Raw genomic sequence first — 26,822 nt, 5'->3', positions numbered from 1 at the left:
ATTAATAAGACTATGTGCTCTAGTGGTGTCGTTCTCTCAGTAAGTTCTCTCTCTCTCTCTCTCTCTCTCTCTCTCTCTCTCTCTCTCTCTCTCTCTCTCTCTCTCCCCTCCCCCTCCCCCTCTCTCTCTCTCTCTCTCTCTCTCTCTCTCTCTCTCTCTCTCTCTCTCTCTGACTGTCTCTCTCTTCTCTCTTTCTCTCTCTCTTCTCTCTTTCTTTGTTCTCTCTCTCTCTCTCTTTGTTCTCTCTCTCTCTCTCTCTCTCTCTCTCTCTCTCTCTCCCCCCCCCCCCCCCCCCCACACCCTCTTTCTATGCAAAACAAATGATTATGCTTATGATTATGTAGAGTCGTTAAACAAACAAAGTTTAACATTTAGGCAGCATGCATGTTTGAGATCTGTTATCATGTAACTGTAAGGTTTAAATGTAGGCAAGACACTGGTAATACATCTGTATTTAGTTAAATTATTACACTTTATACAGAGGATAATAAACAAGTTACCAGTTATTATCAAATTGATAATAACTTATACGCACAAATTCAAGTACTTTTTTTTACAGGTACCCCATACATGGTGGTACTAGATGAAATAAAATTGCATACATGGTGGTACTAGATGAAATAAAATTGCATACATGGTGGTACTAGATGAAATAAAATTGCATACATTTTTTGCCTAGATGAAAGTGCACACTCACATTTATCACCAGTCACAGTTCTTGTGGTGTTCACTTCTTTATCAAAGTTGGGTGCATCTCGAACTTTGACCCAGCCGGAAGTTATTTGGTTTAGTACTGCCTATATATTCTGCAAAATTTGTTATATAGTATATTGCATTAAACTACCATTTTATTACAAGTTTAACACTGAAAACAGAAAGACGTAAATGCTACATGACGTCATTTTGTGTGCTTTTCCAAATTGTGATGACGTCATATTTAGTCCCGACTATGTGATTGGTTTGCAAGCGTCAAATCATGCAATAGTAGTGTATGTTAAACCAATGCAGAATATTTCTCACTTAGAAAATATGAAAAATATTTTCACCATTATGACTGACCGCTGGGGTAATAAATACATGTATGTTACTTAGGGGAAAATGTAAAATATATTTTTCTGTGGAATACGTATTTTCAGGTTTGGTTCCAAGTGTCTTAGAATATTCCGAGTACTCTTACTGAAGAAACAAATAGAACAGAAGCAGGTAAGTTGTTTTGTTTAATGACACCACTAGAGCACATTGATTTATTAATCATCAGCTATTGGCAGTCAAACATTTGGTAATTTTTTACTTATAGTTTTAAAGAGAAAACCTGCTACATTTTTCCATTTCCTTAGCCTTTTTTGTTTTTGTTTAACGACACCACTAGAGCCAATTAATTTATTAATCATTGGCATGAAGTCTTTGAGATTTGCTAAACTGATGAGTACTTTCATTACAACTTAACTGAGTTAACATTAACTGTCTTGTTGAGGACTGGTGTGCACTTAACAGACAAGTAGTGGGATGGATGTGTATCATTCCTGTTCTTTTGTTGGTACCAGGATTACTTTAGGGAAGTTTACACTTAACATACAAGTGTTGGGATGGATGTGTATCATTCCTGTTCTTTTGTTGGTACCAGGATTACTTTAGGGAAGTTTACACTTAACATACAAGTGTTGGGATGGATGTGTATCATTCCTGTTCTTTTGTTGGTACCAGGATTACTTTAGGGCAGTTTACACTTAACATACAAGTGTTGGGATGGATGTGTATCATTCCCGTTCTTTTGTTGGTACCAGGATTACTTTAGGGTAGTTTACACTTAACATACAAGTAGTGGGATGGATGTGTATCATTCCCGTTCTTTTGTTGGTACCAGGATTACTTTAGGGAAGTTTACACTTAACAGACAAGTAGTGGGATGAATGTGTATCATTCCTGTTCTTTTGTTGGTACCAGGATTACTTTAGGGAAGTTTACACTTAACATACAAGTGTTGGGATGGATGTGTATCATTCCTGTTCTTTTGTTGGTACCAGGATTACTTTAGGGCAGTTTACACTTAACATACAAGTAGTGGGATGGATGTGTATCATTCCTGTTCTTTTGTTGGTACCAGGATTACTTTAGGGAAGTTTACACTTAACATACAAGTGTTGGGATGGATGTGTATCATTCCTGTTCTTTTGTTGGTACCAGGATTACTTTAGGGAAGTTTACACTTAACATACAAGTGTTGGGATGGATGTGTATCATTCCTGTTCTTTTGTTGGTACCAGGATTACTTTAGGGCAGTTTACACTTAACACACAAGTGTTGGGATGGATGTGTATCATTCCCGTTCTTTTGTTGGTACCAGGATTACTTTAGGGAAGTTTACACTTAACACACAAGTGTTGGGATGGATGTGTATCATTCCCGTTCTTTTGTTGGTACCAGGATTACTTTAGGGAAGTTTACACTTAACACACAAGTAGTGGGATGGATGTGTATCATTCCCGTTCTTTTGTTGGTACCAGGATTACTTTAGGGAAGTTTACACTTAACACACAAGTAGTGGGATGGATGTGTATCATTCCCGTTCTTTTGTTGGTACCAGGATTACTTTAGGGAAGTTTACACTTAACATACAAGTGTTGGGATGGATGTGTATCATTCCCGTTCTTTTGTTGGTACCAGGATTACTTTAGGGCAGTTTACACTTAACATACAAGTGTTGGGATGGATGTGTATCATTCCCGTTCTTTTGTTGGTACCAGGATTACTTTAGGGTAGTTTACACTTAACATACAAGTAGTGGGATGGATGTGTATCATTCCCGTTCTTTTGTTGGTACCAGGATTACTTTAGGGAAGTTTACACTTAACAGACAAGTAGTGGGATGAATGTGTATCATTCCTGTTCTTTTGTTGGTACCAGGATTACTTTAGGGAAGTTTACACTTAACATACAAGTGTTGGGATGGATGTGTATCATTCCTGTTCTTTTGTTGGTACCAGGATTACTTTAGGGCAGTTTACACTTAACATACAAGTAGTGGGATGGATGTGTATCATTCCTGTTCTTTTGTTGGTACCAGGATTACTTTAGGGAAGTTTACACTTAACATACAAGTGTTGGGATGGATGTGTATCATTCCTGTTCTTTTGTTGGTACCAGGATTACTTTAGGGAAGTTTACACTTAACATACAAGTGTTGGGATGGATGTGTATCATTCCTGTTCTTTTGTTGGTACCAGGATTACTTTAGGGCAGTTTACACTTAACACACAAGTGTTGGGATGGATGTGTATCATTCCCGTTCTTTTGTTGGTACCAGGATTACTTTAGGGAAGTTTACACTTAACACACAAGTGTTGGGATGGATGTGTATCATTCCCGTTCTTTTGTTGGTACCAGGATTACTTTAGGGAAGTTTACACTTAACACACAAGTAGTGGGATGGATGTGTATCATTCCCGTTCTTTTGTTGGTACCAGGATTACTTTAGGGAAGTTTACACTTAACACACAAGTAGTGGGATGGATGTGTATCATTCCCGTTCTTTTGTTGGTACCAGGATTACTTTAGGGAAGTTTACACTTAACACACAAGTAGTGGGATGGATGTGTATCATTCCCGTTCTTTTGTTGGTACCAGGATTACTTTAGGGAAGTTTACACTTAACACACAAGTAGTGGGATGGATGTGTATCATTCCCGTTCTTTTGTTGGTACCAGGATTACTTTAGGGAAGTTTACACTTAACACACAAGTAGTGGGATGGATGTGTATCATTCCCGTTCTTTTGTTGGTACCAGGATTACTTTAGGGAAGTTTACACTTAACACACAAGTAGTGGGATGGATGTGTATCATTCCCGTTCTTTTGTTGGTACCAGGATTACTTTAGTGAAGTTTACACTTAACATACAAGTAGTGGGATGGATGTGTATCATTCCCGTTCTTTTGTTGGTACCAGGATTACTTTAGGGAAGTTTACACTTAACATACAAGTAGTGGGATGGATGTGTATCATTCCCGTTCTTTTGTTGGTACCAGGATTACTTTAGGGAAGTTTACACTTAACATACAAGTGTTGGGATGGATGTGTATCATTCCCGTTCTTTTGTTGGTACCAGGATTACTTTAGGGAAGTTTACACTTAACATACAAGTAGTGGGATGGATGTGTATCATTCCCGTTCTTTTGTTGGTACCAGGATTACTTTAGGGAAGTTTACACTTAACATACAAGTAGTGGGATGGATGTGTATCATTCCGGTTTTTTTGTTGGTACCAGGATTACTTTAGGGAAGTTTACACTTAACATACAAGTAGTGGGATGGATGTGTATCATTCCCGTTCTTTTGTTGGTACCAGGATTACTTTAGGGCAGTTTACACTTAACATACAAGTAGTGGGATGGATGTGTATCATTCCCGTTCTTTTGTTGGTACCAGGATTACTTTAGGGAAGTTTACACTTAACATACAAGTAGTGGGATGGATGTGTATCATTCCCGTTCTTTTGTTGGTACCAGGATTACTTTAGGGAAGTTTACACTTAACACACAAGTAGTGGGATGGATGTGTATCATTCCCGTTCTTTTGTTGGTACCAGGATTACTTTAGGGCAGTTTACACTTAACACACAAGTAGTGGGATGGATGTGTATCATTCCCGTTCTTTTGTTGGTACCAGGATTACTTTAGGGCAGTTTACACTTAACACACAAGTAGTGGGATGGATGTGTATCATTCCCGTTCTTTTGTTGGTACCAGGATTACTTTAGGGCAGTTTACACTTAACACACAAGTAGTGGGATGGATGTGTATCATTCCTGTTCTTTTGTTGGTACCAGGATTACTTTAGGGCAGTTTACACTTAACATACAAGTAGTGGGATGGATGTGTATCATTCCTGTTCTTTTGTTGGTACCAGGATTACTTTAGGGAAGTTTACACTTAACATACAAGTAGTGGGATGGATGTGTATCATTCCCGTTCTTTTGTTGGTACCAGGATTACTTTAGGGAAGTTTACACTTGAACATGTTCATACACTTATGTTAATTTCCAAAAGTTATGGTTAACATTTGAGAATTAATGCTTGATAATTAAGTACTTGAAGATACAGGTACTTTTTCAGTACTTTATTTAAGTACATAGCTGTGCAGATTTGTAATATAACTATATATGAATTATAGTACAAATTTTGAAAGTAGTGATATGAATATGTTTCAAGGAATAAATTAGATGGTGCTGACAATCATTATAACATTTTAGATTGACATGTATAAAATATTTTCATTGGCCAGTTTAACTTTCAAATTGTCTATGTTTCCCCATCTCTTTGTATATCTATTCACATTTTCCCAGAACTTGCCATAAAAGATTAATAGAAATATTATGAAAGATTAATGAAACTATTGTAATCAAAGATTTTTTACGTTGTGGTGTTGGGGGTTGTGCAGGTTAATTAAAAAATATTTATGATAATAATTTTAAAAAATAATAATAATAATAATAAAAGAAAAAAAAGAGTAAAAATTGATAATAAATAAAATAAATAAAATCCTTAAAATAACTAATGACCTGAAATGATAATTAAACAGATTAAGTAATGACTTGTATTGAGATTTTTTTTTTATATAATAATAAAAAAGAATAATAACCTAAAAAAAACTTTAATGACCTAAATATTACTAGTGCATATAATGCAGCCCACACAAAGCACATATAGAGAAACAAAAATAACAAAATAAATAATCAATTCCATTCAGTTCCAATATATTTCTCTTCATTGGAAGGACGTAAAATGCTTGATACAAATAATTTTCATTCCGCCATTTTTGCATTCCACATTTTCGATTTTCAGCTGTACCAGGCTAAAAATAACTTTCAAATGTGTCATCTTCAATATCTAATCCTAGAAAGGTTACCAAAGGTATTGTAGTTAATATTTTAGTATAAAATGTATTAAAATATGTTGTTGTACATGTTGAGGATCTTAAATAAATCACATATGATTAATTTTATTAATTTTATTAAAACCTGATTGCAAATGGAAAATTATATCCAATAGATAAACATTACGGCAAAGCAATAAATATTGTGCCAGAGATGTTTATCTTGATGAACTATCACCCACTCTGATTGTTTTAGTTTTCTTGCATTGAAATTTTCGGGTTTTTAAAAAAACATCTGCAATCTCGCCTCACATTAATCATTATAATTTCATTTAAACATACAAACACACCTACAGTTTTAATGAATTGTGTGTGACAGTGACACAGTTGTAGTAGTTATATAAATTACAAACATAGGTCATAGTTAATAATGCAGCTAGCGGTACAGAAAATCACAGCTAGTCATTTAGTCAAATTAGTGTACACTTTTGTTTGTCATAGTGATATATATACACAAACGCATTCATGTTAATTGCAAATATCAAAACTTTTATTAACTTGCCTTTTTAACAAGTCGATGAGCCCCTTTTTCTTGGTCTCCCCAAGACATGGTCGTAAGTATTTCTTTTGACCCTAAAAATTTTGTACATTTCCTTTTCTGTAAAATAAGGAGATCTGATAAACATTGAAACAATAATACATATAGGAAACTTTATTAAGGTAAAAAAATAAAAGAACAAGTCATCAACTACTCCACGATTCAGTAGTAACAAAGGGCCTTTGTTGCAAGCGACTGGAGCTTGAAACGCGCCGGAAGTCATTTAGTGGCTGATTGGGGCCGCTTAGTGCTATGCAATTCAAGGGCAGATAAGTATGTTTCTAATATAGGCTATGTGCTATCCTGTCTGTGAGGTGGTGCCTATAAAAGATCCCTTGCTGCTAATGAAAAATTTTCAGTGTGTTTTGTCTATAAGACTACATGTACATGTGTATAATGTTCAAATTACCAAATGTTTGACATCCAATAGCCGATGATTAATAAATAAATGTGCTTTAGTGGTGTCGTTAAACAAAACTAACTTTTTTCTTTTTTTTCTTTTCTGTTTATATTTAACAGCTTTAAGGTTTACGGTAGGTTGATGACTGCCACATGTCGGTGACTAATGACATCGCTGCTCAAAGGAGTATTGAACTTTGTTTTTCCTCTGCATTGGTCTGTTGTTTATAGCAGCTCTCTCTCTCTTCACCATCCCAGATTCCCCGGTTTCCCCGGAAATGATTGTTTCCCGTTTTTTCTGGTAGTATGCTTTTCCAGAGTAGAAAGGGTCTTTGCCAAAATAGTGTGTATTTTTCATGAAAATCTATCTAGTGCTTCAGGCAACACGCCGCCATTTGTCGTGTCATTACTTGCTGTAGCAGCTTAATGGGGCGGACCCTAGCTACTTTCAACCCATGAAAATCTATCTAGTGCTTCAGGCAACACGCCACCATTTGTCGTGTCATTACTTGCTGTAGCAGCTTAAAGGGACGGACCCTAGCTACTTTCAGCCCATGAAAATTAACACTAAGTTTAGTTAATCTACAAACCTGTAACACATTTAGATAAAGTTACAACTAAGTGAAACATGAGTCTGTGACTTTGAAATGGCGAAATATCCTCTAAAAATAGACTAAAACTCGACTCCATAACCGTTAACTTCTCAGACACACGTGCATTTTAAAAAATATGAGAAATGCATTTTGTGATATTAAAAACACCAGGATGACCAAAAACACTGCGAATAAAAGGAAATGGATAATCTAAACAATAAAATCTAAATAATGTCTGATTTCAGTTATCAAAAATGTCTCTAATAGTAAAAAATATGCCTTAGTGTTTAAAAACTAAAGTCCAAACCAAATTGTTAACTAGTACGAAAAATTACTCTCCTACCTTTAATTACCATTACATTTCCCCCAAAATTTGTCCACAGACAAGTTGTGAAAAACCCATTACAGTGACACAGATTCCAAATATGAGACTGTAACGATGTCACCAGTATTGACTTCACTGAGATCGCATAGGTCAAAAATACATGCAGTTTTCTGTCATCTGCCATTTTGCTTTTTTATGGAATACTCTTCAAGAGGGTGAAAGCCTCCAAAGTATGTGACATAATTAATATAAAATCAATGTTCTCTGGTGGTATCTTTAAACAAAGGAATTTTAAAAACTAAATAAAATGACATCATCACATTTGCTTTTATATCGTAACATGTTATGACGTTGTTACATTGTCATATCCTTTCACCCCTCTTAGAGAGTATTCCATAAAAAGTAAAACGGCAGCCGGCACAAAATTACATGGTTTTTGCCCTTTGAGATCTCAGCGAAGTCGATATATGTGACATAGTTATCATTTAGTATGTGGTTAATCTGTGTCATTGTAATGGTTTTTTCAAGATTTCTGTCTGGACAAAATGTGGCTAAAATCTAACGAAAAATAAAGGTAGGAGAGCAGTTTATCGTAGTTGTTAACATTTTGGTTTGGACTTTAGGGTATGTCCCTTTAATATAGTCTGGTTTAGGAAATAGTTCCTCATAAACAAAATACTACAAAATTCTGATTTATAAGCTTTTTGAAATCTTTCTCACATAGGTAGACCTCTGTAGTACTTAAATAAGCCATTGGTTTGAATGAACTTATATGTAGTTACTGTACTAACTGATAATAAACAACTGTGCAAGTGGTATGGTGCCACGTACTTGTATAACAGCAACATGAGGCGGTGGTCGGGCATAGTGGCCATTAATTAAAAAATGTTGTGGTCAACCGATGTTGATTTTTTACATGGTTCATGTCAGTTGAGTCAGTTGAGAGCACTCCCTAAAATTAGTAGTCACATGACCCTCTCGACAGTGTTGTAATTTTTACATGGTACATGTCAGTTGAGTCAGTTAGGAGCACTCCCTAAAATTAGTAGTCACATGACCCTCTCGACAGTGTTGTATTTGTCACAAAATATATTCCGATATAGAAATTGTATTGAACTGCATGGAGTAATTAATGGTGGTGTGTTACCTTTATCTATAGGAATGAATGGATGTGTGTTTGACAACACCCCAGCACAAAAATAGAGATCGGCTATTTGTATGCCCATAACTGTTTGCTTGAATGTTAATTGAATAAACCCAAAACTAATGTCAGTGTCACCTTATTTTTGTGTTTTAGATTGAAGACTATGCCATGATACCAGCAAAAGAAGCCAAAGAAATGCTGTATTCTTTGCTTGAAGAGAATTTCATTACATTTACGGTAAGATAACTGACAATAGTGCCTACTAAATGTAATAATATTAACAGGTGGTGAAAAAATGTGTACGACGGTTATTAGGGTTTAAGCTGGATGGGAAAAATTAATAGCAATTTGGCTACAAATTTAATCAAAAAATTTGGAGCCAAATTCAATTAACATATAGCTTAGCAGGATTATTTTTGTATATAGTTATACATATACAAACGACACGCAATTTTCCAAATGGGTGGGTTTTATTTGGTGAATTGGTGATGACATATATTTGCTAAATTGAACTTTGAATCACATTTGGCGATTTTGGTAAATGACAGCTTAAAGTCAGGGTTAGTGACATTTTTAGTTTGAATCGATTAGCAAATAATGTCTTAACATTTCAGAATTGTGTAGTACGAGTATGTTCGTTTCTTTATTCACACGTGACCTGTGACATGAAGGCGTAAAATGACAAGTGAACGCCTATGGGGCCTGCACTTTGAAAATTACTTGTTGATTCTTCTGTTCACATGTGAATGGTGAAAAGTGTATCATGCCACGTGAAAAGTGAACTTCTATGGAAACCCAGCCTAAGGGACCAAACTAACACTAACTGGAAAGAGTGACTGCAGCCAGAACTCTCATCCTTAGTCAACTATATTACTGATATTCAATCACACACGTCATTATGCTTGATTATCATAGATTGGAATATCATGACTTCATTATGCTGGCATTCAATCACACACGTCTTTATGCTTGATTATCATAGATTGGAATATCATGACTTCATTATGCTGGCATTCAATCACACACGTCTTTATGCTTGATTATCATAGATTGGAATATCATGACTTCATTATGCTGGCATTGTATCACACACGTCTTTATGCTTGATTATCATAGATTGGAATATCATGACTTCATTATGCTGGCATTCAATCACACACGTCTTTATGCTTGATTATCATAGATTGGAATATCATGTCTTCATTATGCTGGCATTCAATCACACACGTCTTTATGCTTGATTATCATAGATTGGAATATCATGACTTCATTATGCTGGCATTCAATCACACACGTCTTTATGCTTGATTATCATAGATTGGAATATCATGACTTCATTATGCTGGCATTCAATCACACACGTCTTTATGCTTGATTATCATAGATTGGAATATCATGACTTCATTATGCTGGCATTCAATCACACACGTCTTTATGCTTGATTATCATAGATTGGAATATCATGTCTTCATTATGCTGACATTGTATTGTAAGTTGGGGGTGGGATTTAGCTCAGTCAGTTAAATGCTCGCTTGAGGTCCATGCGTCGCAGGATCAATCCATCTCGGTGGATCCATTCAACTGACTGGGTTTTTTCCTGTTTCAATCAGTGAACCACAACTGGTCAAAGGCTGTGGTATGTGCTTTCTTGTCTGTTGGGAAAGTGCATTATATAAATTAAAGATCCTTTGCTACATTAGGAAAACAATATAGCTGGTTAATTACTCTGATGTCTATGGGGATGGGACGTAGCCCAGTGGTAAAGCACTCGCTTGATGCGCAGTCGGTTTGATATCAATCCCTGTCGGTGGGCCAATTGGGCTATTTCACGCTCCAACCAGTGCACCACAACTGGTACATCAAAGGCTGTGGTATGTGCTATCTTGTCTTTGGAATGGTGCATATCAAAGATCCCTTGCTGCTAATTGAAAAAAGTAGCCCAGAAGTGGCGACATCGGGTTTCCGTAAATAAAATGTGTTGAGTGCGTCGTTAAATAAACCATTTCCTTCCTGATGACTATGAGTGAGAATTACCAAATGTTTGACATCCAACAGCCGATGAATAATTAATTAGTGTGCTCTAGTGGTGTCGTTCAACAAAACAAACTTGGCAGTTATTGGAAGTTTCGTACCTGATTTGTTTCATCCCTGAACATTCGTACACGCTACTGGTTTATACCCTAGATGTTTCATCCCTGAACATTCGTACACACTACTGGTTTATACCCTAGATGTTTCATCCCTGAACATTCATACACACTACTGGTTTATACCCTAGATGTTTCATCCCTGAACATTCGTACACACTACTGGTTTATACCCTAGATGTTTCATCCCTGTACACACTACTGTTTATACCCTAGATGTTTCATCCCTGAACTACACACTACTGGTTTATACCCTAGATGTTTCATCCCTGAACATTCATACACAACTGGTTTATATATACCCTAGATGTTTCATCCCTGAACATTCGTACACACTACTGGTTTATACCCTAGATGTTTCATCCCTGAACATTCATACACACTACTGGTTTATACCCTAGATGTTTCATCCCTGAACATTCATACACACTACTGGTTTATACCCTAGATGTTTCATCCCTGAACATTCATACACACTACTGGTTTATACCCTAGATGTTTCATCCCTGAACATTCGTACACACTACTGGTTTATACCCTAGATGTTTCATCCCTGAACATTCGTACACACTACTGGTTTATACCCTAGATGTTTCATCCCTGAACATTCATACACACTACTGGTTTATACCCTAGATGTTTCATCCCTGAACATTCGTACACACTACTGGTTTATACCCTAGATGTTTCATCCCTGAACATTCGTACACACTACTGGTTTATACCCTAGATGTTTCATCCCTGAACATTCGTACACACTACTGGTTTATACCCTAGATGTTTCATCCCTGAACATTCGTACACACTACTGGTTTTACCCTAGATGTTTCATCCCTGAACATTCGTACACACTACTGGTTTATACCCTAGATGTTTCATCCCTGAACATTCGTACACACTACTGGTTTATACCCTAGATGTTTCATCCCTGAACATTCGTACACACTACTGGTTTATACCCTAGATGTTTCATCCCTGAACATTCATACACACTACTGGTTTATACCCTAGATGTTTCATCCCTGAACATTCATACACACTACTGGTTTATACCCTAGATGTTTCATCCCTGAACATTCATACACACTACTGGTTTATACCCTAGATGTTTCATCCCTGAACATTCATACACACTACTGGTTTATACCCTAGATGTTTCATCCCTGAACATTCATACACACTACTGGTTTATACCCTAGATGTTTCATCCCTGAACATTCATACACACTACTGGTTTATACCCTAGATGTTTCATCCCCATGTCATTTAGTACAGTGCTCGCCTGATGCGCAATCAATCCATCCCTGTCGGTGGGCCCATTGGGCTATTTCTCGTTCCAGCCAGTGCTCTACAACTGGTGTAACAAAGGCTTTGGTATGTACTATTCTGTCTGTAGGATGGTGCATATAAAAGATCCTTTGTGCTAATCGGAAAGAGTAGCCCATGAAGTGGCGACAGTGGGTTTCCTGTCTCAATATCTGTGTGGTCCTTAACCATATGTCTGATGTCATATAACCGTAAATAAAATGTATTGAAGGCGTCGTTAAATAAAAAAAAATCATTTCTTCCCCATGTCATTTAGGACATGTTTGTGTTAAATTTTTTAATGTTCTTCATTCAGTTATAATATATATGTTAAAGATGATAGTTTACATCATCCCATGTTTGTGCTAATGCTGTTAATTAGTTGATTGTCATTAATTAGTTGATTGGTAAGTTGCCATGTTTAACACTTGGCCGGTTATGTATATCATTAAAGGTGATATTTTGAGGGGTAACTTTTACAACTCTGCAACCAATGAATATTTATGCCTAAGAAAACATAATTTACTAACTACTTTTAATCGCTTACCATCATTATATGTTTTTAATTTAGTGTCATTGTGACCTTGACATATACAACTGTTATAATACTGACTATCAGTTTGGACATAGATTATTCCCATAGACCCTTCATATATATATATACACATGTATATGTATGTATGTATGTATGTATGTATATATATATACATGTGTATGTGTGTGTGTGTGTATATATATATATGTATGTATGTATGTATGTATGTATACATGTGTATGTGTGTGTGTGTGTATGTATATATATATATATGTATGTATGTATGTATACATGTGTATGTGTGTGTGTGTGTGTGTGTATATATATATATATACAGTAGAATCTCATTGGCTCGAACACTGTCGGTGCATCAAAGTCTGTTCGACCCATCGGGTAGTTCGAACCATGCATTCGGCCGTTGTTGGGTGCTTCTGTAACACAACAATCAATCGGACAACCTCGCATGTTTCCGTAAAACCGGCTTGGGCGAGGTGATCCGATTGACTCGTGAATTGATTGGTGTTACTTGCAAGGTTCATTCATCTAACAATTACCGGATTACAATTGCACGATAATTAACGACAGGTGCTAAATAAACAACACGATAAGCGTGAAAAGGTCGCCGAAAAAATTATACATAAATTATTTTTTATATTTCTTTGGATAAACGTAGCTGTTCGAGCCAAATATGTTTAATTTTACAGTTCGGACCAATAAACTGGTTCAAGAGAAAGCTTCTGTTCGACCCTAGGGGTATTCGACCAATCAGCACCAAAATAAAGGGGTTTAATAGAGAGAAAAATCGGGACTTTGTTCTTGGTTCGAGAATACCAGTAGGTTCGACCGTAAGGCGTTCGAGCCAATGAGATTCTACTGTATATGTATGTATGTATGTATGTATATATACATGTGTATGTGTGTGTGTGTGTATGTATATATATATATGTATGTATGTATGTATGTATGTATACATGTGTATGTGTGTGTATGTATATATATACTCTTCAAAAAAAGAAACGCAAAAGGGTACAAATGGGTTATAACTCCGATTTTATGTTTCCTACCGGTTCATGCTTTGTGAATATAAGGTCATTGCATGTCCCAAACACATTCCCATGGTTACATTCGATAAAACGCAGCTACTGTACAATAAAGTTCCAAAATGTGAATATTCGCAAAAACGCAGCCACGTGCAAACCATGTCACCACTGCACGTGCGTTGTCTGCACGTGCAACATGAACACCGACAGTATAAAAGTGCAGGGTGTTCGCTTGCCTGGCCTCTGTATCTGGCCGACAGTTGACAATCCAGGACATGCCACGTCTCAGTGAACCGCAGAGAAACAATGCCATCGGCCGACTAGACGCAGGCGAATCCAGAATGGCCGTTGCCAGGGCATTCCATGTGTCCCCAAGCACCATCTCCAGACTGTGGGACCGTTACCAGCAACATGGATCAACACGTGACCTCCCTAGATCGGTCGACCACGGGTCACTACTCCCGGGCAGGACCGCTACATCCGGGTACGCCACCTTCGGGAACGATTGACTACTGCCACCTCCACAGCCGCAGCAATACCAGGTTTGCGCAGGATATCCGACCAGACCGTACGGAACCGCCTACGTGAGGTAGGAATTCGTGCCAGACGTCCAGTTCGAGGTGTCATCTTAACACCACAACACCGTCGACTCCGACTGCAGTGGTGCCAGATTCATCGACAATGGCCTCAACTGCGATGGAGACAGGTGTGGTTCAGTGACGAGTCCCGATTTCTGCTCCGACGTCATGATGGAAGATGTCGCGTGTATAGGCGTCGTGGTGAACGTTATGCGGCAAACTGCGTGCAGGAAGTGGACAGATTCGGCGGGGGTAGTGTCATGGTGTGGGCAGCCATCTCACACACTGGCAGAACTGACCTGGTCCACGTGCAGGGCAACCTGAATGCACAGGGCTACATTGACCAGATCCTCCGGCCACACATCGTTCCAGTTATGGCCAACGCCAACGCAGTGTTCCAACATGACAACGCCAGGCCTCACACAGCACGTCTCACAACGGCTTTCCTACAGAACAACAACATTAATGTCCTTCCTTGGCCATCGATATCACCGGATTTGAACCCAATTGAGAATCTATGGGACGAGTTGGACCGACGCCTCCGACAGCGACAACCACAGCCCCAGACCCTGCCCGAGCTGGCAGCAGCCTTGCAGGACGAGTGGGCCACCATCCCCCGGGACGTCATCCGTACTCTGGTTGCTTCAATGGGCAGGCGGTGCCAGGCAGTTGTCAACACACGCGGAGGCCACACCCGGTATTGACTCCAGATGACCTTGACCTTGGTGGTGTGTCCTATCACTTACTCACAATGGACTAGAGTGAATTGTGAACAATCCTGCAACATTTGGTAATTATCGGACTCACCATTCAATAATTAAATCAATTCTCCAAATGTTACGACAATGTGGTTTTGCGTTTCTTCTTTTGAAGAGTATATATGTATGTATGTATATATACATGTGTATGTGTGTGTGTGTATGTATATATATCTATGTATGTATGTATATATACATGTATATATGTGTGTGTGTGTGTATATATATATATGTATGTATGTATGTATATATACATGTGTATGTGTGTGTGTGTGTATATATATATATATATATATATATGTATGTATGTATGTATATATACATGTGTATGTGTGTGTATGTATATATATGTATGTATGTATATATACATGTGTATGTGTGTGTGTGTGTGTGTATATATATGTATGTATGTATATATACATGTATATGTGTGTATGTATATATATATATATATGTATGTATGTATGTATATATACATATGTGTGTGTGTGTGTGTGTGTATGTATGTGTATATATATATATATGTATGTATATATATATATATATGTATATATGTATATATATATATATATATATATATATAATATCTTACATTTTCAGTGCAATCAAAGTATGGTTTTTTTTTCAGATCACATACTTTAAGAATTTGATAACTTTGCAAATTAGATGTAAATTAGTTGAGGTGTTGGCACTAGGTTTATCGACATTTAAGCAAACATACTTGGGTGACACTCCATGATTGACGTATGCATTCATAGTCATCAAATAAAAACATTTCAATGGCAATTTGATGCTAAAAGTTGTCCAGCGTTCAGGCGTTAGGCATTCGAGTTTGACATCATTTTCATTAAAAAATACACCGCGCCACATATTCTTACGTCATTTGAATATCTAGCAATGGCGGACTGGAATTAAAGTTGCCTGTACAGTTTACAAAAACATGTTGTATTAAGCTTGAGGTTATATGATAAAGAGATTATTACCCTTGTGTATTTCGGAATCGTCAGTATCATATATTAGGAATAAAAATAATGTATTATGCTCGCCAAAGGCTCGCATAATACAATTTTTATTCCTAATATATGATATTGACGATACCGAAAAACACTGGTATATATATACACAATCTTGTTGGGTCGCACCAAAAATGAAGTCCCGAGTTACACTTACACATTGTGGACCGAATGGTTAAGTCAAACTACTCAATGGGTCGAACACTTTCTCGAGCACCAACAAGGTTCGAGCCAATGGGATTCAACTGTATATATCCTGACACTGACTCGTTGTATAAAACCAGTATGACTCACCAGCTGGTATAATAATCTGTGTATGTTACTTGCAGGAGGTTTCCAAGACGGTGGACCACGCCCCCTCTAGGACATACTACCTGTTCAACGTGCACCTCATCCACGTGACGCGCATGCTGCTGGAACACACGTACAAGGCAGGCTTCAGTTCTTATCTCCACTAGCCTGTGTAATATAGGCTTTATTATCCACATGCTTCAACATAACCTAGTTATAAAAAAACATGACCTCACTACCTCAGTCCTAGCTCTGACTGTGCATGTGAAATAGACATCATTTCATTGTCTCCTTCAACAATTATTGTCGAGTTGTTTACCTTCATTTCTTTACAAATAGGGGTTGGGATGTAGCCTAGTGGTAAAGCACTCGCTTGATGGGTGGTCGGTTTGTGGTCAATCCACGTCGGTGAGCCCATTGGGCTATTTCTCGCTCCAGCCAGTGCACCATGACTGGTATATCAAAAGCCATAGTATATGCTATCCAGCCTGTGTGATGGTGCATATAAAAGATCCCTTGCTACTGATAGAAAAATATAGTGGGTTTCCTCTCTAAGACTACATGTCAAAATTACCAAATGATTGACATCCAAGAGCCAGTGATTAATAAATCATTGTGCTCTAGCGGTGTCGTTAAGCAAAATAAAATTCACTTTACAAATAGAGTATGTTAGAACAGGTTTGTATATAATATATCTTGTGACAGCCTGGAAAGTCATGGTTGCTATGGGAGCTGAACCCTATTAGGGGGGGTGAGAGGAGAGGGGAAGAAGTGTCCCAAATTAATTAAATCAAATTCAGTATTTTTTCTCCCTTTCATATGTACTTACAGTAAATTGTTCATGCAACTAAACCTAATTGTTTTGTTGTTTCAGTCACTGGTATAGGAAGAGTGGGGGGGGTGGGGGCAATGGAGGCATGTGCCCTTCCCCTCATGATCCAGTAGCAGTAGCAATGGTTTATATATTTATATATATATATATATATGTGTGTGTGTGTGTGTGTGTTGTGTATGTGCCCCCCACCCACACACATACACACACATTTTGGTACCTTCCTACGCCACTGTCAATCCTTTAATTTGTACTTTATGCTAAACTGTTAGGTTTAGTTGTATCAATTCTAATTGTTTTGTTTTTTTATTCATTTCGCCATTTTTGTGTACTTCAGGCTGCTGCCAATGCAATGGTGAGACGAGAAATGGAAGTAAATGAACACAAGTAAGATACTATTTACTATAGAGCAACTTTTGTTTTTAAAATATTAGACTATTCAGATGGTGTGGAGATATGGGGGGGGGGGGGGGGGGGGGGAGAGAGAGAACATAAAAAGGACTTGAACTGACTGTTAATAAATATGAAGAGAAACATTGTTAATAGAGTATAGATTACCACTAAATTGGGGGAGGGAACCTCGAAATCCAACACTGATTTATTTATTGAGATATATTTATAGGTGGATATGGAATAGTGTGTTATTTCTTCTAGATATCGAAAGTTGTAATATGTGCTTGGAGGAAGGGGTTCTCTGTGAAAGTGCATAATGAAAAAAAAAACCTTTACTGCTAAAGGAAAAATTTGGTTCTTTCCTCTGAAGACTCAGTCAGAATTATTGTGTTTGACATCCAATAGCTGATGGTTAACTAAGTAGTGTGCTCTAGGTAGCAGTACTCCAAATAGTATCATAAGGTCAAAGTTCGAGGTGTATCCAACTTTTCATTCCATAGTTAATGCTATAAATGTGACAGTGTCAGTTGTCTTAAAATGATGAATCATTTGGCCAGTAAATTCCTCTAATTTAATTCGAACTAGTATGACTATACTAGCAACTACATTTGTACATTGTACTAATTAAAAGTACTAAAAATATAATAACGTTTGTGTGGAACTAGGCCACTCAGACACTTTCCGTTATGTCTGAAATGTGCAGCTTAACCGCTGATTTCTTCCGATTTACTTTAAGAGAGAGGGATGATAGTATTTACATCCATGGTGTATTTGTTCATTGAAATGCTGCATGTATCAGCTTTAGCCACATGTTAGAGTGCTATAATTTGGCGACTAAAACAGTTCATACTATCTACATCTGGCTCCTAGATGGAAAAGTTAACGTAGAGGGATGGGTATACACCTTCTAGTGATGATAAACAAAAGAAACTTTACTCTGAGAATATTATTCAATAACAAGAGTGTATTACACAGTGGTTGATATCGGTTTTATTGCACCAAATGAAATGAGACTGATGGTTCAATGTTGTGTTGTGTCAGGCGTCTGCTGGACAAACAGGAGCGTGTGGAGGCGATCATCTCGACCCTGGAACAAGACGATGAGACGCAGAAAGAGGAAATAGAACAGATGATAACACCACCGGAAAGAGTGCAGCTCGAGAAGGTCAAGGTCGCTGTTAATAAGTAAGTTTATGAAGGACAAAGATTGCTTAGCAAATTTTAATTTTCATTTGGACTGCAGGCATTGAATTTGGTGATCGATCCTCATCACTGGGCCCATTGGGCTATTTCTTGTCACAGCCAGTGCACCACAACTGGTATATCAAAGGCCATGGTATGTGCTATCCTGTCTATGGGATGATGCATATAAAAGATCCCTTGTTGCTAATGGAAAAATGTAGCGGGTTTCCTCTCTATGACTGTGTCAAAATGACCATATGTTTGACATCCAGTAGCCAATGATTAATAAATCAATGTGCTTTAGTGGTGTTGTTAAAAAAAAAAAAAAAGGATTTCACTAGAATCATAAACACATGCTTTTATATGGATAGTTTGAGGTTCAGTCTCATAAACACCTGCTTTTATATGGATAGTTTGGGGTTCAGTCTCATAAACACCTGCTTTTATATGGATAGTTTGGGGTTCAGTCTCATAAACACCTGCTTTTATATGGATAGTTTGGGGTTCAGTCTCATAAACACATGCTTTTATATGGATAGTTTGGGGTTCAGTCTCATAACTCTACCCTTTCATATCAAAATCTGGTATTTGCGGAAGATGGAATTGTGTTAAATTCTGTCAGTATGTCGGTTACCTACTGGAGAATAACTAGTTAATGATGTACGATATTGGCTTTATCCTGTGAAAAAACAATGGGCTAAGTCAACATATATGGTGAATGTAGCAGTTAAGCCATCAGCTGGTAGGTACTGGGTTCATGTCCCTGTACTGGTTCCCACCCAGAGCGAGTTTTAATAACTCAGTGGGTAGGTGTAAGGCCACTACACCGACGTCTCTCTCACTAACCCACTGTCCTGGACAGACAATCCAGAGCGAGTTTTAATAACTCAGTGGGTAGGTGTAAGGCCACTACACCGACGTCTCTCTCACTAACCCACTGTCCTGGACAGACAATCCAGAGCGAGTTTTAATAACTCAGTGGGTAGGTGTAAGGCCACTACACCGACTTCTCTCTCACTAACCCACTGTCCTGGACAGACAATCCAGAGCGAGTTTTAATAACTCAGTGGGTAGGTGTAAGGCCACTACACCGACTTCTCTCTCACTAACCCACTGTCCTGGACAGACAATCCAGAGCGAGTTTTAATAACTCAGTGGGTAGGTGTAAGGCCACTACTACGACGTCTCTCTCACTAACCCACTGTCCTGGACAGACAATCCAGAGCGAGTTTTAATAACTCAGTGGGTAGGTGTAAGGCCACTACACCGACGTCTCTCTCACTAACCCACTGTCCTGGACAGACAATCCAGAGCGAGTTTTAATAACTCAGTGGGTAGGTGTAAGGCCACTACACCGACGTCTCTCTCACTAACCCACTGTCCTGGACAGACAATCCAGAGCGAGTTTTAATAACTCAGTGGGTAGGTGTAAGGCCACTACACCGACTTCTCTCTCACTAACCCACTGTCCTGGACAGACAATCCAGAGCGAGTTTTAATAACTCAGTGGGTAGGTGTAAGGCCACTACACCGACTTCTCTCTCACTAACCCACTGTCCTGGACAGACAATCCAGAGCGAGTTTTAATAACTCAGTGGGTAGGTGTAAGGCCACTACACCGACTTCTCTCTCACTAACCCACTGTCCTGGACAGACAATCCAGAGCGAGTTTTAATAACTCAGTGGGTAGGTGTAAGGCCACTACACCGACTTCTCTCTCACTAACCCACTGTCCTGGACAGACAATCCAGAGCGAGTTTTAATAACTCAGTGGGTAGGTGTAAGGCCACTACACCGACTTCTCTCTCACTAACCCACTGTCCTGGACAGACAATCCAGAGCGAGTTTTAATAACTCAGTGGGTAGGTGTAAGGCCACTACACCGACTTCTCTCTCACTAACCCACTGTCCTGGACAGACAATCCAGAGCGAGTTTTAATAACTCAGTGGGTAGGTGTAAGGCCACTACACCGACTTCTCTCTCACTAACCCACTGTCTTGGACAGACAATCCAGATGGCAAAAGTGTGCACCCAGAACAGCATGCTTGAACCTTAATTGAATGAAAATTAAATGTACTTTCAATGGTCTTCTGAATATCTATTGCAGGTTGGATAACTGCGAGATTCAACTGGATGACACGATTTTCCTGTTGGAGACGTATCTAGCCTACACCATGAAACCCCCACCTGTTAAACCTAGCAAAACGTGATGTCGTGGCAATAAATTATACCAGAATTTGTATTTATTAATGTTGTGTTTAAGAATGGCAATCAATTGTCAAAAGAAGAGAAAAGAAAAATGTTGTTTAAAGACACACTAACATAAAGTGAACCAAAACGATTGTTATTAGCGGTCTGATGATCTGTATTTAAATACAGTACAACATAGAGATGAGCCATTGACCAACTTGTGAAAGGGGCAACAAACAAAAAAAGCAGAACACCACCCCCCCAAAAAAGTGCACCTTGTATTAGCCTCTGTGTATCCGTGAGACAGAATAAGTGTTATTTAATATAAGCCATTATTTAATAATAAAATCGACCAGTGTGGTGGCAGTGTGGGTGAGATTTAGCTCAGTTAGTAGAGCACTCGCGTAAGTCTCGAGTTGTAGGATTGGACTTGGGGGACTCTATGGATTTGGTTGTGGTAGTTGCTGTCCTGTCTATGGGAAAATGCATTGCTAATAGTGTAAATGTTGCAGGTTTCCACTGAAAGACTGTGTCAGGATTACTAAACGTCAGACATCCAGTAGCCGATGATTGAGAAATCAATGTGTCCTATAGTCTGCTTGTGGCCGATGACTGAGAAATCAATGTGTCCTATAGTCCGTTTGTGGCTGATGACTGAGAAATCAATGTGTCCTATAGTCCGTTTGTGGCTGATTGAGAAATCGATGTGCCCTATGATTGGGAAATGAATGTGTCCTATGGTCCATTTGTGGCCGATGATTGAGAAATCAATGTGCCCTATGATTGGGAAATCAATGTGTCCTATAGTCTGTTTGTGGCCAATGATTGAGAAATCAGTGTGCCCTATGATTGAGAAATCAATGTGTCCTATAGTCCGTTTGTGGCCGATGATTGAGAAATCAATGTGTCCTATAGTCCGTTTGTGGCTGATGATTGAGAAATCAATGTGTCCTATAGTCCGCTTGTGGCCGATGATTGAGAAATCAATGTACCCTAAGAATGGGAAATCAATGTGTCCTATAGTCCATTTGTGGCCGATGATTGAGAAATCAATGTGCCCTATAGTCCGTTTGTGGCCAATGATTGAGAAATCATTGTGTCCTATAGTCCATTTGTGGCCGATGATTGGGAAAATCAATGTGTCCTATAGTCCATTTGTGGCCGATGATTGAGAAATCAATGTGCCCTATAGTCTGCTTTTGGCCGATGACTAAGAAATCAATGTTCCCTACAATTGAGAAATCAATGTGTCCGATGACTGAGAAATCAATGTGCTCTATGATTGAGAAATCAATGTGCCCTATAGTCCGTTTGTGTGAAAAAGGAACCGATGAATTGGCATAACTCGATAATAAATAAAGTTAAAATTAATTTTTAAAAATATATTATTACATTTTAAACCTTGGTAATATGTTTTAATATAACATTTAATATTATTCACTGTAGTTACATGCCAATTTATCGGTTCCCCTTTTACACAAACGGACTATACTGGTGCTGTTAAAAAAAAAATTAACTTGTGCTCAAGAGAAAGTGTCACCGATTTTAAAAAACCCAAAACGTTTGTCTTGGTAGCTCGAGGTTTGACAGTTGATCATGTTGAGGAAGGAGTAGTGGTAGTCATCCGTGTTTAAATTCCCACGGGGCGGGACGTAGCTCAGTGGTAAAGCACTCACTTGATGTGCAGTCGGTCTGGGAACAATCTCCATCGGTGGACCCATTGGGCTATTTCTCATTCCAGCCAGTGCTCCACAACTGGTTTAACAAAGGTTGTGGTATGTAATAGCCCATCTATGACATGGTGCATATAAAAGATCCCTTGCTGCTAATTGAAAAAAGAGTAGCACATGAAGTGGGGACAGCAGGTTTCCTCTCTCAATATCTGTGTGGTCCTTAACCATATGTCACCGGCGTCGTGGCAGGCCATCGGTCTACAGGCTGGTAGGTACTGGGTTCGGATCCCAGTCGAGGCATGGGATTTTTAATCCAGATACCGACTCCAAACCCTGAGTGAGTGCTCCGCAAGGCTCAATGGGTAGGTGTAAACCACTTGCACCGACCAGTGATCCATAACTGGTTCAACAAAGGCCATGGTTTGTGCTATCCTGCCTGTGGGAAGCGCAAATAAAAGATCCCTTGCTGCCTGTCGTAAAAAAGAGTAGCCTATGTGGCGACAGCAGGTTTCCTCTAAAAACAGTGTCAGAATGACCATATGTTTGACGTCCAATAGCCGACGATAAGATTAAAAATCAATGTGCTCTAGTGGCGTCGTTAAATAAAACAAACTTTACTTAACCATATGTCTGACGATATATAACCATAAATAAAATGTGTTGAGTGTGTCGTTAAATAAAGCATTTCCTTCCTTCTTTCATTTGTTTAAATTCCCAACACCTAGAAATAAAATTTTATTTTATTAATAGTGCCCCTCAAAATGTGGCAGATCTACCAATCATAAAATAATTATGATGGCTCAACCCCTCCACCCCACCCATCCCCCCACCCCCATGTGATAGATCAGGGAACAATCCTTAGAAGTCATATTTCAGAGGAAATGTTCTGAAACGTTGGTAGAGCTAGTTTTGTTTTTATTATTACAGCATATGGGACTTTTTAAGAAGACCTGTATTAGAAAAAAAAAAAACATTTAAAAGTTACGATTTCCAGATCTGTGTGTGATAATTTAATAATTATAAATAACATTACAGATTTAAAGTCACTGACCCTAGTTTCCATGGGGTGTACGTTTTCTGTTTTATAAGAAACATGAAATCACACTGGATTTTCAAATATGGATAATTTAAGCAAGAACTACATGTAGTAATGTGTCATTTAATGCTAAACAAGCATTCTGAGAGTACTGCTAAAGGGGTGTTCTCGTTATGCGATTACTTTCACCGCCTTCTAGCATGCGATTGAATCGTAGTGAGAACACTTAAATCGGAATGACTAATCTTACCGTATACGTTCCAATTTTTGAAGGGGTGACTAATTGATAATGAGAACGACGCTTGAAGCAATACACGTTTCCTGCTGGGCCCCAACACATTTTTATATCTCCTAAGTTCAAGGGCCATACATGTAACTGTCAAAAATTAGTAAATTGCAATGAAAGTCGAACGTGATCTGTAACGGTACATGTACATGATAAAGCTATTCAACTCTGCATCTCAAGGGTGTATACTACCAAATCAAATCTCATAGATGACAATAGTAACAGCAGCATATCAATTGATATAAACACCATGGATGTAAATACTACCACCTCTCGCCCTTAAAGTGAATCGGGGGAAAAAAATTGGGGGTCAAACTGCTCATTTCTGAGATAACGGGTAGTGTCTATGACTACCCTAGTTCCCTACAAAATTTGAGGTTTTTTTTTTTTTACAGGTAACCCATACATTTCAAGTACAAGGCTACTTGACACAGTGGTACTAGATAAAATAAAATTGCATACATTTTTTGCCAAGATGAAACTTTTTTTTTTTTACAACCAACACACATTTATCACCAACCACAGGACTTGTGGTGTTAACTTCTCTATCAAAAGTTGAAGTTATTTGGTTTAGTACAACCTACAGGTATTGTGAAAAACAAAAGTCTAACATGGACAGGACGGAGAAGAAACCTACATGTATAGTCTCCTCCGCTTGGACAGGTAGAGGACTAAAAACTGATAGTCCAAGATATTTCACACTGGCCTGGCAATTAGGATCAGAGTATCTCAAAAAATAAAGTGTGCTTGAACCTGAATTCAGTAAATATACTACTCAAAAGAATTTAAGGGTCAGACGATATTTTCGACATTATTTTCTGAATGTCAATTATATTAGCTAGACCATAATGTCACGCATGGTATTGTTCCATTTTGACGAAAGTGGGTCGAAGCAACCCATAAATGAATTAAAATCCACTGTCATTGACACTGTCGACTAGTTCTAATGGCGAAAACATGCTTACATTTGCACGTAAATTAGGGCGAAAGGGAAAGGTCTGCTAAGTGCCCATAACTTGCTTTTTCACAAAGCGCTTCATTTGCACGCTTTGCACGTGTATTCCATGTTCCCAATGCTGAATTTCCGTATAATTGGAGCTTGCGTTCGTGTACGGTGCACTCCAAATTCGACAATAGTACGACCAACTGACTATCGAAAATCAAGGAAGGGCTATTGCTTGGCTTCAGGATGGCAATACGCAAAGAAATGTTGCTCTGAGACTTGGTGTCAGTCAGTGTCGTTGGCCAACTGTGGCAACGGTACCAAGCAACGAATTCTGTTCGAAATTGTCCACGTTCGGGAAGACCCCGAAGCACTACAAATAGAGATGACCGCTACATCACCAATATGGCTCTACGTCAACGCACAACCACTGCACGCCGATTACGTGAAATCTGCGGACTGCGACTGGAACTCGAGTGTCTGATCAAATCATATGCAATCGTCTGAGAGCCAATAATCTATGCTGCCGTCGCCAGGCTGTTCGACCACCACTCCTACCACATCACAGAACGGCCAGACGTCACTGGTGCACGCTTCATCTGCGGTGGCAACGTGTTCAGTGGGGTCGAGTGATGTTCACTGATGAGTCCAGGTTTAGTCTCCAGTTCAACGACGGTCGGGTTCGTGTCTACAGACATCCTGGGGAGCGCTTCGCTGACGTTAACGTTAGACAACGTCACCGGTTCGGTGGTGGCAGCGTCATGGTGTGGGGCAGCATCTCTATCCACCACAGGACCCCCCTCTATGTGGTGGATGGCAATCTGAATGGAATCCGCTATCTGAATGAGATTATCCGGCCGTTGGTTCTCCCAGGCCTTAGCAGATTGGCGGCGGGGCAGTTCTGCAGGATGACAATGCCAGACCCCACCGCGCCAGGGTGGTAACGGACTTTCTCAGACAACAAGGTATCGCCAGGATGGATTGGCCAGCATATTCGCCTGACTTGGCCCCAATAGAGAACGCCTGGGACGAATTAGGCAGGAGAGTTCGGGATAACCATGCCCCTCCGGCCAACCTTCATGATCTGGGTCAACTTCTTATGGCAGAGTGGCAGGCCATTCCCCAAGGGTTCTTCAGACGTCTGATCAACAGCATGAGGCAACGATGTGTCGAGTGTATTCGCGCCAGGGGTGGATTCACACACTATTAAACGAATGTTCTAATGTGTAAAATCCATGTTTGACAACCTTCAACTTTGACAGCATGTCATGTGACTTTCTTGTATACAGTGACGTTTATTTGTGGTTTTTTGTAAATATGGAACAATAAATAAAAAATTTGGTGTAGTTTACATCATCAATCTAATACACTCTGAAACTTATTTGGTTATAAATTTTTGACCCTTAAATTCTTTTGAGTAGTATAGATCTAAAAACAAAAATAAATTAAAACAATTTAAAAACATTTTTAAAACGGATATTTATTTTAGGAAAAACAGAAAATAAAAGGCTAAAAAATCACTAGGGAAGGAGGAGGAAATGTTTTATTTAACAACGCACTCAACACATTTTATTTATGGTTATATGGTGTCGGACATGTGGTCCTTAACCACAGATATTTAGAGAGGAAACCCACTGTTGCCACTTCATGGGCTACTCTTTTTCGATTAGCAGCAAGGTATCTTTTATAT

At 38.7% G+C, this 26,822-nt stretch overlaps 1 protein-coding gene across 2 annotated transcripts in view; it reads left to right on the top strand.

Moving 5' to 3' along the window:
• Positions 1–21,242, top strand: part of LOC121386895 (DNA-directed RNA polymerase III subunit RPC3-like) — a 92,289-nt gene extending 71,047 nt beyond the window's left edge. For both annotated transcript variants that reach the window (XM_041517939.1, XM_041517945.1), the window contains exons 10-15: positions 1,137–1,203; positions 9,083–9,166; positions 16,635–16,736; positions 17,766–17,815; positions 18,863–19,006; positions 21,112–21,242. In XM_041517939.1, coding sequence (XP_041373873.1) covers positions 1,137–1,203; positions 9,083–9,166; positions 16,635–16,736; positions 17,766–17,815; positions 18,863–19,006; positions 21,112–21,214 — 550 coding nt within the window. In that variant the 3' untranslated portion in view covers positions 21,215–21,242. The remainder of the gene's footprint in view (positions 1–1,136; positions 1,204–9,082; positions 9,167–16,634; positions 16,737–17,765; positions 17,816–18,862; positions 19,007–21,111) is intronic.
• The last annotated feature ends 5,580 nt before the right edge of the window (positions 21,243–26,822 follow it).

Source organism: Gigantopelta aegis, chromosome 2 (assembly GCF_016097555.1).
Source record: "Gigantopelta aegis isolate Gae_Host chromosome 2, Gae_host_genome, whole genome shotgun sequence".
Taxonomy (NCBI): domain Eukaryota; kingdom Metazoa; phylum Mollusca; class Gastropoda; order Neomphalida; family Peltospiridae; genus Gigantopelta; species Gigantopelta aegis.
Note: the sequence above shows the minus strand (reverse complement) of the source record. Positions and strands in the feature narration are given on the sequence as shown.